The sequence below is a fragment of the Pteropus vampyrus genome, unplaced genomic scaffold (genome assembly GCF_000151845.1).
Source record: "Pteropus vampyrus isolate Shadow unplaced genomic scaffold, Pvam_2.0 Scaffold22, whole genome shotgun sequence".
Taxonomy (NCBI): domain Eukaryota; kingdom Metazoa; phylum Chordata; class Mammalia; order Chiroptera; family Pteropodidae; genus Pteropus; species Pteropus vampyrus.
The window spans coordinates 14,204,569-14,221,067 of NW_011888803.1; the positions used below are offsets into that span (position 1 = coordinate 14,204,569).

Below are 16,499 nucleotides of genomic sequence, written 5' to 3' on the forward strand. Positions count from 1 at the left end.
CCACATTCAAGGTGTACTGATTTGAAATTTTAAAAACAAAAGTTTTAAAAAATGATGCTGGGAGAATTGATTATTGACTTTAAAAATTAAATGCGATCCCTGTCTCATACTATATGCGCATATTAAAAAAAAATTCCAGATGGATTAAAAACCCAATTGTGAAAAGTATATTTTAGAGAAAATATAGGGGAATAGTTTCCATGATGTCTCATGGTAGGGAAGAATGTATTGAAATGCGATTCAGACAGCGTAAATATTATAGGAAAATAATATTCTTAAGCAAACTTCTAAGTCTATTAGAATTAAAAGTTTCTGTTCTGTAAAACATCACTTAAAAAGTGAAAAAATATATTAACCAATGTTACCATGAAAAATTTAGTTAAAAAAATAATATTTATTTTTAGAAAGTTAAAAAGACAAGCCAGATAGTTGGGGAAATATTTGCAAATAATATAATTCACAAAGATTTGTGTCCAGAATTTAGAAAGAGCTCTCACAAATCAATAAGAAAAAGGGGAGAGCGCATGGAATCCAGCAATAAAAGACAAAGAATTCTAACAGGTGAAGGACAGGAAACCTAACCAGCCAATGAAACAGGAAATTACTCAACCTCACCATCATCAAAAATGCAGATCAGAACTACAGTGAGGGTACAAAACTACAATCATCTCACACTACCCGACTGACAAACATTTTAAATTTGATAATTATATTAACTTACTGAGCATTTACTATGTGTAAACATTTTTCTAAATGCTTTAAAAATATAATTTATTTACTCCTCAAATAATCATATGAGATCGATAATATTCTTATTTTACAGATGAGGAAACTGAATTAGAGAGAAGTTGAGGTCACACAGAAAGTGGTAGAGATAGAATTTGAATCCAGATGTATGGCTCTAGGGCCCACTTGGTTGAATAATATGCCAGAGGAAAGAGGTTTTGGAAACAGATTACACACTGTAACCAGTGAGATTTGGAGCAAGTTACTTAATCTCTCATTGCCTCATTTTTGGCACTTATCTTCACTATAGATTGTTTGGAGGCTTAAATAGGTTATTATTTTTTTTATTGTACTGTTCTGGTTCTCTAATCATCGGTGAAGGTGTGGTACAGCAGAAACTCATACACATTTCCGATTGGAAGTATAAATTGGTACAACTGCTGTACTTTTTAAAAAAGGATTCAATAAAGTTGAAAATGACCTACCTAGTACCTTCAATTTTAAAATACCTTTTGAAAAATATCTAGCCATTCAGTTCCTGGCTATTTATCTTAAAGAAACTCACACATATTGCCAAGGAGCTATGCACCAGGATGTTCGTTCACCTGCAATATTGTTTGTATTAGCTGGAAAAAATTTCAGTGTCTATCAACTGAAATATGGATAAATAAATTATAGCATTTTCACACAATGGGATAGTATATAATAGATTTTTTTTTAAAATGAACTATAGTCACATAAGTGAACGTAGATCTTGAACGTAGAAGAAAAGCAAACTGCAGAAGAATATAGGCAGTGTGATGCCATTCGTATAAAGTATAAAAACATGTAAGATCACACACAATTATTTTAGTAATCACTAAGAAAAAATATCACCATGAAAACTGATATACCGTCAGTTGTAAAATACATATCAATTTTAGAGATCTTAAAAATGTGAAAACAATCTGCCTCTTAGAGTCAATGAACTATGATGTATTATTTGTGGGTTTAGATTAACATGTGAATTTACAAAATGTTTGGTATTTTTAAAAAAGCAATACTAGGGTTACCCTTGTAGAAGAAGTCAGAAGAATGGGATTTAGAAGAGACAGGGACCTCAACTCTGGAATGTCTGTACTGTTTTGTTTGCTTAAAATAAAAAGGATTGCATAAAACAAAAATAGCAAAGAGTTAAGATTCATTAAAGTTTGGTTGGAAGGACATGGGTAGATGCAGCCATACTTCCTGTGTGCCTGAAATACGTCATGACTTTTTTTAATTGGTGAAAGAGAAGATTAGTGTAAAGTTGATAAATTTGGCTTGAAAGGAAGGATGACAGAGGAAAGCATAGTATCTGTGAGATTTTTTGTTCGTTTAAGAAATACAGGTATTCTTTGCTCTCTGAATTCTAGCTCTGCAGATTAAGGAATAGAATACATTCTCTTAGATTTTCAGATAAATTCCTAATTGTTTAAACTCTTTCTATTTTTTATCTGAAACTTTGGAACCAAATAGATATCTCTGATATCCACAGTTGCTATTCAAACTTAAGAACCACCCATATTCAGGAAATAAGGGATACTTTTACATGAGTTTGTAATCCAATAGAGAAGAGACTGAAAATACAGAAGAAAGAATTAAGTTCCTGAAAGTAAAGAGCTAAGATCCAGAATATATAGATAAAGCAATTCACCTTGGATGAGAAGAGTCACTAACTTCCCTTACACTGGAAAGAATATGATGAGGATAGGTTTAAATATAGAAACGTTTTTAGGTGTGGATATGAAATTGACTTAGTGTCAGCCAGTAGTCTCCATTCAGTGTGAGAAGTATGAGGAAAGGTCAGGATAAGCTAAGAGGTGAGGCTGTATGGTTGGTCTTAAGACAGTGCTTGGTGGTGGTTAGATTTTGTTGTTCGGATTTTTATATTTTATAGAAATTATTGCCTTTTGAAATACCTTTTTGAAAATTTACTTGACCTTTGCAAAAGTCACAGGCTTTGCTGAGTATTTTTAATATATTAGACAGTGGACTAATTCTGTAATATCTAATCTTTGAAAATTTATCATACAGCCTCAGGCTACTTCCATAATCTATCTTTTCCAGACTGAGGAAAGAATATTGTCAACACATGAGAATGTATATATGTTTCAGAATTCACGTTTATAAGTATTTTATGTTATATTTTATTTTTCATATTTTTAAAGTGAGGAAATTATAGTCTAATCTTCATCCTTTATTTTGCAGTTTAATCCTAGTACTCTTTTAGTACAGAAAAATCTGCTTCTCTCTAATTATTCATTAAAATTAAATATAGGTTACTTTGGAACTTACCTATTCAAATGCAGAACATTCTTTACTTTTATTAATTATGCCCTTTAAATTTTAGAGCTGAACGACAAAGGAATGAAGCACTATATAATGCTGAAGAGCTGAGTAAGGCTTTCCAACATTATAAAGAAAAAGTGGCCGAAAAACTGGAAAAGGTAAGAGGCAGTTGTACAAATTCAGTGTTTGGTATTATTGTCCATATTCTAAAAATAAAGGTAGAAGTAGAATATGTTTATTTATGATTAAAGCAGGGAGTAATTTTTATGAATCTCATTCATAATAAAATCATTGAAATAAAAAATTTATAAATATTAAAGATTATGTTCACAGTCTTTTTATAATGAGCAGAAACTTTTTTATCTAAAGAGGGAAAAGAGTGGAGACAAGAAAAGAAACTAAATATAGAGAAAGATGGGGTGAGTGAGTAGAGGTTGAGCTAAAGAAGTAGAATAAATTTGTTCCCATTACCTCAGTGAAAATTAAGCCAGAAGAGTAGCCTTTAGTTGATCCCCCTGGACGTACCACCCTGAGAGGGGCTCACTTCTGCCTCTCAAAGGGAAGGTTTCTTGAACTGATGTTACATAGTAATATAATGCCTTTATTACATTCATTTAATATGTTCACGTAATAGCACATGTTAATAAAACCTGTTTAGAGGAAAGTCACATGTTGAACTCAAAATAGAGTTCTGGTCAATATTTAGATGTTGAACTCAGAATAGAGGTCTGGTAAGAGGTGCTGATATGAGAGACTTCCATCTTGACATAATAGTTGAAGCAGAAGAAGTTAATGATTCTGATTAAAGAAAGGTGTGGATATGAAATTGTAGAAATGTAGAAGAGAAATATTATTATTAAAAATTAAGAAATCAAGATCCCATTAGTTACTGAAGTCTTAAGTGTGAATTAATCAAATCACTGTTTGAAAGCCTTGGACAAGGTCCCTGTGAGAATAAAATATCACAGAAGGGATTTTTAATAAGATAATCTCTAAGGGGAGGTAGAATAGCTTGTAGGGAGAATATCCTCAGGGAGAGAAAGGACTTTATAGAGGAAAAAGGAAAATGTAAGAGATAATTTTGTCACACTTCTCGTTAGGATTATTAATTTCAAACTGCTTAGCAGAGCCCTATAGTTAGGAAGATGTGACAAAGGAAGCGAAGCAGATCTGCCCTGTCTTCCACTCCCACTGTTTCATTCTGGGTGCTTGATGTTTTTTTTTTTTTTTTTATCATAAATTTTGGACTGTGATTTTAGTGGAAGTACTTCTCTGGAACATTTGCACTAAAGTTAGCCTTTAGTAACTTGATGCAGCATCCTACATGATTTGCTAGTCTTGTCCATGTGAGGCCAGAACACTTTTGCTGTTACTCCTACATCATAAGCTCTTAACCATTTCTGAACAGGTAGCAGAATCCCCCTCCCTATCCAGGAAGTTCACTTTGTTCCCTTCACTCCAAGGCTGGGGACTTAAATGGGTGGAATAGTTACTTCACTATCCTGCTGATTTCTGAAATCACTACTTTTTCATTCGAAAAACCTAAAACTTATGACCACATTAGTGTGTCCACTTAAAACAAATTATTGTTTTAGGTTCAAGCTGAAGAAGAAATATTAGAGAAAAATCTAATTAACTGTGAAAAAGAAAATAAAAGGCTACAGGAAAGATGTGGTCTGTATAAAAGTGAACTTGAAATTCTGAAAGAGAAATTAAGGTACAGTATACTTTTATAGAAAAAGTATTATGTGGCAATGGAGAAAAACATTTTGAAATAGAATATTTTGTATATTGTAATTATGGCTTTAATTATGTAGAAAGATAGGCTTCATGACAGAAATTGTTTTCTAGGTATAAAGTTAGGATTTTAAATGGATAAAATGTATATTGATGTTAATATACTTGTAAATATATGAGTTACATGATCAACATCTTTGCTTTGCAAATATTTAGAGAAAATTAACGCACATTAGCTAGTTAGTAAAATATGTATGCTTCAGATTATAAAGAATCATCTAATCCAAACTTATTTCAGAGATGTTAAAAATGTGAAAAAGGGAACTGATAAAATACAGTAACAGTCAAAAGATTAGATTGTTCTCATGTTTGACATGTTTTTATAGGTATATATATTCAAAAATATTACCGCCTAGTAATCTGTTAATCATTTGTCAGACTATCTTTTAGAGTGTGGCAGTTCATGATTTTTCCTTATATGATCTAAAACTTTATTGCTGCAAAATGTTGTATCATGATTTTGGAGTTAGATCTCCTGTTTTAAGAAGGGAGCATAAATACTTCCAAGATAGTGGGATTACCCTACCTTACTTCTTACTATGAGACACTGGGCAAGTTCATAACCTTTCTGTGCCTCAGTTTCCTCATAAACAGGGAGTAATAATAATGCTAACTACATAAAGTTGTGGGTGCCTGGCATGCAGAAAATAGGCACTCAGCAAATGTGAGCAGGTATTATTATTTCAGAATTAAGCTTTAAAATATTTTAAAAGTGAGATTAATTAAATATGATTATTGAAAATGAATATATATTTTATTTTCATACCGTTTTCATCATAGGCAGTTAAAAGAAGAAAATAACAACGGAAAAGAAAAATTAAGGATAATGGCAGTGAAAAATTCAGAAGTCATGGCACAACTAGCTGAATCTAGACAAAGTGTTTTGAAACTAGAGAGTGAGTTAGAGGACAAAGAAGAAATACTTCGAGAAAATTTTTCTGTAATGAATGAAAACCGAGAATTAAAGGTTCGTATTGCAACACAGAATGAGCAACTGGATTTGTGTCATCAAGAAATAGAAAGTTCAAGGGTGGAACTGAGAAGTTTTGAAAAAATTATGTCACAATTGCCAGTAAGTATTTGTGAAAAGGAAAATTTTACTGGAGTGCTTTATAAGAGATCATCATTTTATGGTTGCTTTATTAGTTTCTGTTTTTTGTTACATGCTTATACATTCAGTCATCAATTTCTTTTCTCTCTACTCCCTATTTCTTTTGTACTTAACTTTCTGCTGTTTCACCCTTTCTCAGTCTCTCAGATGCCATATGTAAGAATAGTACAGAATTTTTTAAAAACAGCTTTATTGAAATAACAACATTTATATACCACAAAATTCATGCATTTTAAGTGTACCATTCAGTGATTCAAAGTTTTAGAACGATGACCACAATCCGGTTTTCAAACATTTCTGTCATCCTTTGTGCCCATTTATAAATAGTCTCTATACTCACCCTCACCCATAGGGAACCACTAATCTACTTTCTGCATTTAGAGATTTGTCTTTTCTGGACATTTCATGTAAGTGAAATTATACATTTTTGCATCTGATTTTTTGCATTCTTAATGTTTTTGAGGATCATTCATTGTGATGTATATCAGTATTTCATTTCTCTTTATTGTTGAATGTTATTCCATTATATTTATTTTATTTATTCATTCACCAATAGATGAACATTTGGGTTGTTTCTACTTTTGGATTATTACGTATAATGTTGCTGCGAACATTTGCATACAAGTCTTTGTGCGTGGACATGTTTTCATTTCTCTTGAGTAGATAGATACCCAGGAGTGAAATTGCTAGGTCATTTGGTAAATTTATGCCAAACCGTTTTCTAATGTGGCTGCACCATTTTATATTCTCACCAGCGATGGATGAGGGTTCCTGTTTCTCCACATCCTTGCCAACATTTTCTATTGTCTTCTTGATTATAGCCATCTTAGTAGGTGTAAAGTGTTATCACATTGTGGTTTTAATTTGTACTTCCCTAATGGTTAATAATGTTGAATGATTTTTCATGTACTTACTAGAATGGTACAGAACATTAAATGTTTTTATGATAGCAGCCAACCATCTGTTCTCTTTGAGTTACATATATATGATCATATTTATAAGTGAGATTAGGAAGAAGATAAGTATACCTGTGTCAGAAATTTGTTTTTGATAGATATAAAATAAAGGTGAGATCGGAAGAAAGCTATAGATAAGTATGTCATGGTTGGTTTCACATATGTGTGGATGGTAGACTCTTAGCAATTTTAAAATGTCATGGACTCATGAAGCTGAAAGAGACCTTAGGAATCATCCGATTCAATACCATAATTTTATTGGTGAAGAAAAGTAGACCCAAGGTAGTAAATAACTTGTCTAACTAGCTAGTAACAGAATTAAAACTAGGATGTATTATTCTTGGTTTCTAGTCCTTTGCTATAAATAGTTTCCTAGGATGCTGATTATTCCCTTAGATTTTTAATGCATCTTTTGCTTTTGAAATTTGATAGTAATCAGACGCAGATAGCCTTCATTTTAAATTGATATTTTCATTCGACTCAGTATCAAGAATTACTCAACATGTGATTCTGAATGTGGTGTGGCAATATATGCTTGATCCTGTGTTTCATGCAGTGGTAAGAATAACATGGTTTGGAAATGTGAATTTTTTTTATTTCTGGAAAGTGTAATTTGGTTATAGTTTCACAGTAGTGGTCATTAAGTCTTACTCTTTTTTACAACTAATATTAAAAATTCTGTGTTATTCAAACATACAGAAAAGACAGAAGCCAACGTAGCACAGTGTTTCCTAAGTCTTGGTAACATATTATACTATCCACTTCGGATTTTTTTAGAATAAAATTTTACAGGTAAACAAAGCCTCTTTATATACCCTGTCCTCTCCTTCTCTCCTCAGAGCTAGCGACTACTCTGAAATTCATATGTATCCTTTTTGTCCTTATTTTAAATAGCACCACATACAGATGCTTCTAGAAAAAATATAAATATGTAGTTTAGTGTGTTTTTGAAAATACCATGTGCCTCTGTTGGTTTTCACTCAGTATCATATCTGATATCTCCATAATGATTTACATAATGCAAGTTTACTTAAGTATTGTAGTTTTCCCATTATCTTACTATTTCTTAATATATTTATATTTTCTCCTATTAGTGGACATTAGGTTGTTTCTGTTCACACAATTTTTCAGATTTGGAATTCTGAATAAACAATTGCATCATAGATATTATAGGTTTATATATGTTTGTTTTTAAACTTACAGTTAAAAAGAGAAATGTTTGGTTTTAAATCATCACTTTCTAAGCACCAGATGAGTAGTTTGTCAAACAAGGAAGACAGTTACATTGGCTGCTGTGAGGGAAATAAAATGATAATTTCGGAATTGAGGTATGTTTTCAGGTTCTGAAATTATAGCAAATACAGTGTTTTTAAAAATTGATAATTAAGATCTTTAATTGAAATGTTGGAAAATACACAAAAAAGTTCAGACTATTATAACAAATATTCATGTTTCCACAACTAAGAATTGATTCTTCTTAACATTTGTCTATTTGTTTCAAATCTGTTTCTTTAAATAATAATAATAAAAAATTATAGGATAGATAATATATTTTGATTCTTACAAGTAGTCCCTTCCTAAATTCATTCTCTTCCTAAATATCTACCATCATAAATTGGGTACAAATTCTTCATTCCATTTTGTGTATGTTTATACTCACACATGGAAATATACTATATGCTTATTGTATATAATTTTGCCTTTTCACTCAGCATCATTTTAAAAATTCATCTATGTTGAGGTAGGTAGAATAATTGATGAGTGCATGGATTAATATGTTTCTTTTTTATAGCTGTATCTTATAATCTATAACTATGTCACAATTTATTTCTTTGTTGGTGGTTACCTTATTTCTAGTATTCTACTATTACAGTGTTGGAAAGAACATACTTACACATGTTAACTACAGTATGTGAGAGTTTCTCTAGTGTATATTCGTAAAGGTGAAATTGCTATGTCATAGGGTGTGTACATTTTTAATTTTACTAGGTACTACCAAGTTTCTGCAGTAGCTGGACCAGTTTACAGGCTAATTAATGGTATGTGAGTTTGCATGTCCTGCCCTATAATTGACTAAATACCAGGGTTTTAAAATTTGTACCATCTTGAAAGATAAAAATGGTATGAGATATTTTTACAAAATCTTTCTGATAAATTTTGGCTTCTTTTCTAGGATTAAGCTTGCAATGAAAGAGGCAGAAATTCAAAAGCTTCACGCAAACCTGACTGCAAATCAGTTATCTCACAATCTTAATGCTCGTAATGACAACAAAGAAAGTAGCAAATTAAATAGTTTAGAAACAGAACCTGTAAAATTAGGAGGTAGTCCAGTAGGTAAGTATATTATACTGATTTCTTTTAATAAATTATGATTAGAGTTCTTTATGATAGCTTTTTTTTTTAATGGATTATCAACTATTTGGTTTCTATTATCAAACATACTAAATGATCTGTTATTACTATTTATGGGTTGATAAGACAGCAGAATTTCTTTCAAAATTCTTGAGCTTTTTATCATTGTTTAACAATGTACTTTATTGAAGTAAAATTTATTTATAATAAAAGACACCCATTTAAAATATACTATTTGATATACTTTGTCAAATATTTGTTTTTCATATGTTTATGTACTTGTTACCATCACCGCAATCCAGACACGTAACATTTCCCTCAGGATCCTTTGTACTGCTTCCCAGTTTGCTTTTCATTTGATTTTCTCTTCTTTTTTTCAACTTTCCTTAAAGGGAAAGCTTAGATTATTGATTTTAAACCTTTCTTCTTATCTAATTTAAATATGTAAGGGCATAAACTTCCTTTTAGGCAGTGTCTTAGCTGTATCCCGCTAATTGCATATATTGTATTTTCATTTTATTTGGTTCAAAATCTTATAATATCTATAATATCTCTTGTGTGTTTGTTTACAAATGTTTAAGGATTTTCCAGATATCTTTGTGTTATTAGCGGTGTACATTAGGTCATTTCCATCACCACACATAGTTACAGATTTTTTTCTTGTGATAAGAACTTTTAAGATCAATTGTCTTAGCAAATTTCAAATATACAATACAATGTTATTAACTGTAGTCGATATGCTATACATTACATCCCCAGTCTTTATTTATCTTATAACTGAAAGTTTATACTTTTTGATCACCTTTACCCATTTTGCCTGCCACCACCCACTGCCTCTCGCAACCACCCATTTTTTCTCTGTATCTATGAGTTTGTTTGTTTGTTTTTTTAGATTCCACAAAGAAGTGAGATCATATAATATTTGTCTTTCTCTGTCTGATTTATTTCGTTTAGCCTAATGCCCTCAAGGTTGATCCATGTTGTTACAAATGGCAGGATGTCCTTTTTATGGCTTAATGATATTCCATTGTATTTATATACATTTTCTTTACCTGTTCATCTGTCTGTGGATACTTAGGTTGCTTCTATCTTTTGGCTATTGTAAATAATGCTGCGATGAACATAGGAGTTCAGATATCTTCAAGATAGTGATTTATTTTCCTTCAGATAAATACCCAGAAGTGGAATTGCTAGATTATATAGTCATTCTATTTTTTGAGGACCCTCCATACTATTCTCCATATTCTCCATAGTGGCTGCACAAGTTCACTTCCCACCGTATTGTACAAGGGTCTTCTTTTCTCTAAATTCTCACCAACACAGTTGATAATTCTTGTCTTTTTCGTAATAGCCATTCTAATAGGTATGAGGTGATCTCATGGTTTTGACTTTCATTTCTTTCATGATTAAAGATATATTGAGCACTTTTTCTTGTGCCCCTTGGCCATCTGTAAGTCTTATTTGGAAATTGTCTATTCAGGTCCTCTGCCCATTTTTATTTTATTTTTTAAAAATTTTTTCCAGCTTTATTGAAATATAATTGACATATAACATTGTGTAAGTTTGTGTACGATATGGTGATTTGATTCATGTATATATTGCAGAATGATTATCACAATTAAGTTACTTAACATCCATCACCTCACATAATTACAAATTTTGTGTATACGTGGTGAGAACATTTAAGATCTACTCTTAGCAACTTTCTAATATATAATACAGTATTGTTAACTATAGTCACCATACTATATATTAGATTCTTAGAACTTATTCATCTTATAATTGAAAGTTGGTACTCTTTTTTTTTTAAATGTAATTTTCTTTTAATTAAGTTTATTGGGGTAACATTGGTTAATACAATTATATAATTTTCAAGTGTACATTATAATTTGACATCTGTGTATTCTATTTTGTGTTTACCACCCGAAGTTCAGTTTCCTTCAGCTACCACATATTTGATCCCTTATACCCACTTCACCCTCTACCTACCCACCTATATTTGACCCCCTTTAACTGTCTACCTATACTCTCCTCCCCTATATTTGATCCCTTATACCCACTTCACCCTCTACCTACCCACCTATATTTGACCCCCTTTAACTGTCTACCTATACTCTCCTCCCCTTCTGGTAACCGCTAGTCTGTAGTCCATGTCCATGAGTCTCTGTTTGTTTGTCCTTTCATTTGTTGCTTTTAGGTTTATATCCCACATATAAGTGATATCATGTGATTTTCAACTTTTTCTGTCTGACCTAATTCACTTAGCATGATTATCTCGAGGTCCATCCTGTTGTCGCAAATGGCAATATTTCATCTCTTCTTATGGCTGAGTAATATTCCATTGTATATATGTATGACAGCTTCTTTAGCCAATCATCTATTGTAGGACACTTCAATTGCTTCTATGTCCTGGCCACTGTGAATAATGCTGCTATGAACATTGGTGTGCAAATATCTTTTTGGATATGGGTTTTCAAGTCTTTGGGATAAATACCCAGTAGAGGGATTGCTAGATCCTCTGCCCATTTTTAAATTGGGTTGTTTGTTTTTTGCTGTTGAGTTGTAGAGTTCTTTATGTGTTTTTTATATTAACTCCTCATTCAGCTAGCTATATGATTTGCAAATATTTTCTTTGATTCTATAGATTGCCTTTTCACTTTGTCGATTGTTTCTATTTGCTGTACAGAGGTTTTTAATTTGATATTGTTTATTTTTCTTTTGTTGCCTTTGCTTTTGGTGTCAAATCTAAAAAATCATCACCAAGGTTGAAATCAAGTTGCTTACCCCCTGTGTTTTCTTCTAGGAATTTTATACTTTCAAATATTTAATCTATTTTGAGTTGATTTTTATTCGTGGTGTAAGACAGTGATCCAGCTTTATTCTTTTGTATGTGGCTGTCCCCTTATCTAATACCATTTATTAAAGAGACTATTCTTTTCCCATTGTGTATTCCTGGCTCCTTTATCATAAATTAATTTATCATGTATGCATGAGTTTATTCTTGGGCTCTCTATTCTGTTCCATTGATCTATGTGTCTGTTTTTATGTAGGTACACTACTGTTTTGATTACTATAGCTTTATAATATAGTTTGAAATCAGGACACATGATGCCTACAAACTATTCTTTTTCAAGATTGCTTTGGCTATTTGTGGTCTTTTGTGGTCCTATACAAATTTTAAGATTGTTCTATTTCTATGAAAAATGCCATTGGCATTTTGATAGAGGTTGATCATTGTTGGTAGAATGTACATTTTCACAATATTAATTCTTCCAGTCTATAACATGAAATATATTATTTTTGTCTTCAGTTTATTTCATCATCATCATAGTTTTCAGTGTACAGATCTTCCACCTTCTTGACTGAATTTATTCCTAGGTATTTTATTCTTTTTGAATTGATTGTGAATGGGATTATTTTCTTAATTTCTCTTTCTGATATTTTTTCAGGTATTTTTGATTAGTGTTCACCTGGTATGACTTTTTCCCATCCTTTTAACCTCTATGTTTATTTATAAGTCAGTGTCTTATAGAATGCACATAATTAATTCTTACTTTTCTAATCAATAAGACATGTTTTGCTCCTTAACTGGAATGGTTAGATCATTTACATTTAATGTATCAATTTTAAATCTACCACCTTACTATGTGTTTATTATTTGTTATATGGGCCTTTGTTCATCTTTCCTGCCTTCTTTTGAATCAATTATATTTTAGTATTCCATTTTTTTTTTAATTTCCACTATTGATTAAATATACCTCTTTTTTTTTTTTTTTTAGTGATTTCTCTAGTGGTTAACATGCATCTTTAACTTATTACAATCTGTCTTCAAATACAATGGACTGTTGACAGCAGAAACGACAGCAGGGAAAATGAGATATTTAAGTGATTAGAGAGAATAGAGAAGAGAATGATGGATTAGCAGGAGTGCTAGTTATTAGAATGGTGATGAATATGCGATAGACTTTCTGACTCAAAGAATAGAGCCAATGATAGTATAGAAAGTGAAATATTAGAGATATGGAGAATTTATGGGAAATGGCTACTTATAAAACCTTTGAAGGCATAGTACATTTCTACTTGTTCCTACATCTATGTGTTCTCATGCAGTCATCAACAGTATGCCTTTTTAAAGCATTTCTGAAAGTTCAGTTACCTTGAGGTGGGGGTAGATGTGTACATTTATAGTGAAAAAGGGATATACTCAATCAACTACCTCCGAGATAACCTTCAGCAATTTTTAAAAGTATCATTGAATTCTCATCAGTTAGTTTGGACTAGGAATCACTGTTTTCAGTTTTTTAATATATCAGAATATTCTTAATCATTTCAAGTTATCCAAGTAAATTTTATGATTAAGTTCAGTTTAACGACACAGGACAGGGTTGTTGTTGTTGTGGTTTTTTTTTTACAACGATTTCTGTCCAAAAACTGGGATTTTTAAAGGTCAAGAAGGGCTCTTTCTAGTAGAAAAGAATAGTCTTTCTAGTATGAAGGCATAGCCTAGAGAAATGAGTGATTCAGAAGAATTATTCCCACTTTGTTACATATTTAATTTAGAAAGTACCTTACATGCCATGTTCTTTTATTATCTTTTCCTTAATGTAGGTCTCATTCTCTGTTCTCTTTAATATTTTTTAGATCAAAAAACTAAACTATTCATGATTAAATCTTTCAACATTATTGTAGATTTTTTTCTTGAAGTTTATACAGAACAATTTTCCTTTTATATTTATTGGCAGCAAGTATAAAAGATCAAAATCAGCATGCTATGAACAAGCAATACGAAAGAGAAAGGCAAAGACTTGCTTCTGGAATAGAAGAACTGCGTACTAAGTTGATGCAAATAGAAGCTGAGAATTCTGATTTGAAGGTTAACATGGCCCACAGAACTAGTCAGTTTCAGTTGATTCAAGAAGAACTGCTGGAGAAAGCTTCGAGCTCTAGCAAACTTGAAAGTGAAGTAAGCTTGAATTAACAGTTTATATGTACTAAATTTTCATAAAATAAAAAGGGTATTGTTAGGATTTTGTAAAAAATGTATGTTTAAGTCCAGTTGTATACATTTAAAAAAATTGATACCACATAAGTTATAAATTCTTTTTAAAATTATATTTGGAAACCTTTGGATTTTAACCTATGTTAAAAGTAGAAAAATACACTCTAGTGGCTAAAAGACCCAAGATTTGGTGGAACTTATACTACATTGCACTCTTATTTATTACAAGTACAAGTTAACACAGCTAGTACACATGTACAAGTAAAGGATTTGGATCATGTAATTAGAAGAAAAGTAGTGGTAATGGAGGATTTCAAATTTTAGCAAACAGCAGACCCACCTGGGAAGCCTTTTAAACATGCAGATTTCTAGATTCTAGTCTAGTGATTTTGATTCAGTAGATTGGAGTAATGCTCAGGAATCAGTATTTTAAACAACTACATGTGAATCTGGTGCAGATATGCATGGATTACATTCTGAAAAGGGGATAGTTTGTGTTTTGTAAATATCTGATCTTCGTTTCCACTGAGGAGGACACAACAGGGATGCCTCATTGAGTAATGGTAGACCAGGACCACATGTGTATATGTTATACTCAGTCTTCAAACCAAAGGGAGCAGCTATCTATGGGGGTACTTTTTAAATGTCTGAATTGTCATCTTAAAGTTTGTAGCCAAGGAAAGGACCTGTGTGCTTGGAAATGACTTAAATAATGGAAAAGGAAATGTAGTCAGTTTGTAATTACAGCCATCAGCTTACTTAGAAAATTGTCAAGTACTGAGATTAATAACTTTTTTAAAAATTACAAAATTAGCACAGTCTTATTGAAAATATAGAAGGGGACAAAATAAATAAATCTTTGATAATTCTCTCACCAGAAATAACTACTATTAACATTATACTAATTTTAGTCTTTAACAAGTACTTTTAAGAAATGGGTTAGGGTGCAATCCTATTTGGACATAGAGGTCTGAATTAAATTACTTATGTATTACATAGATGGAACAAACTGTCATATCTGTGGTCTATATGGTTTTCTTCTAAATTGTCACTTATCTTTAAAAGTAATTTTTAAAAATAATTTTTCATTTATTTCAATCTGTTTTCAGATGACAAAGAAATGTTCTCAACTTTTAACTCTAGAGAAACAATTGGAAGAAAAAATAGTTGCTTATTCCTCTATTGCTGCAAAAAACGCAGAACTTGAACAGGAGCTTATGGTAAAAATTTATTTTGCTACAAATTCACTGTGACTTTAAGGCTCTTAATTTGTGACAACATATTTGTTTTAGTATGTTTATTATAAAATATACTGAATAGGAAAGTATAAAGTCTACTAAACTCTTCTATTTATTTTTTGTTTCTATATATTTAGGTTAATAGGCTTATATGGCAAGTTGTTATCTACATTCTCTCATTTTTATACTAGTAAATTGAAGAAAATAGTAATATTTCTTTGATATACTTTTAAAATAATTTTCTCATTTTGAGATATTTTTTAAGTAACCATTTTGTCTTTTATAAATATTTAAATATTTTTGAAGTTTGACATATTAATTACTGTGAATCTTTAAAGACTAGAGTATTATAGATTTAATGATTTACTCATATACTTTTATGTAAAACTAGCTCTCAATTATATTCTTTTTAACTGTTTTTGTATTTCTAGGAAAAGAATGAAAAGATAAGAAGTCTAGAAACAAATATCAATACAGAACATGAGAAAATTTGTTTAGCTTTTGAAAAGGCAAAGAAAATTCATTTTGAACAGCATAAAGAAATGGAAAAGCAGATTGGAAGAGTAAGATATTAATAATGTTTTTACAAGTAGATATAACGTATATTTAGAATCTGAATGCTAAAAAGAACCTTAAACATTACTAGCCCATCTTCTTCTTTTTTAAAAAAAAAGATGAGGAAATAAAGACAGAAAAGTTACTTGCAAGTACTATAATTAGAATTCTGTTACTTCTGAATCATTTTACAATGCTTTCTTATATAATCTTGCCATTTCAGTTTTGTTATTTTTTGATATTATCAAACTTAAGAGTGATTCTATAGACTCTTTTCCACCAGAGATGTCAATTCCTTGAAGATTGGTGGAGAATAGAAGCACTGTTAGCTGTGGGTTAAAAATAAATGGTAAAAACAAAAGTAAAGAAGATGTGAGACCAAATAGATCATTTGAATATGCTTAATAGCAGCAGTATGAAACTAATGAGGAAAAAAATATGAACTTGAATATTTG

General features: G+C 31.0%; 1 protein-coding gene across 5 annotated transcripts in view; it reads left to right on the top strand.

The window, feature by feature from the left end:
• CCDC18 (coiled-coil domain containing 18) overlaps positions 1-16,499 on the top strand; it is a 156,473-nt gene that overhangs the window by 20,033 nt on the left and 119,941 nt on the right. For all 5 annotated transcript variants that reach the window (XR_895645.2, XM_023528117.1, XM_011355662.2 and 2 more), the window contains exons 7-14: positions 3,098-3,194; positions 4,632-4,753; positions 5,614-5,905; positions 8,104-8,228; positions 9,074-9,234; positions 13,995-14,215; positions 15,361-15,471; positions 15,921-16,052. Coding sequence is in view for 4 of the 5 variants with exons in the window: in XM_023528117.1 (XP_023383885.1) it covers positions 3,098-3,194; positions 4,632-4,753; positions 5,614-5,905; positions 8,104-8,228; positions 9,074-9,234; positions 13,995-14,215; positions 15,361-15,471; positions 15,921-16,052 (1,261 nt within the window). In the remaining variant the exon portion in view is untranslated. The remainder of the gene's footprint in view (positions 1-3,097; positions 3,195-4,631; positions 4,754-5,613; positions 5,906-8,103; positions 8,229-9,073; positions 9,235-13,994; positions 14,216-15,360; positions 15,472-15,920; positions 16,053-16,499) is intronic.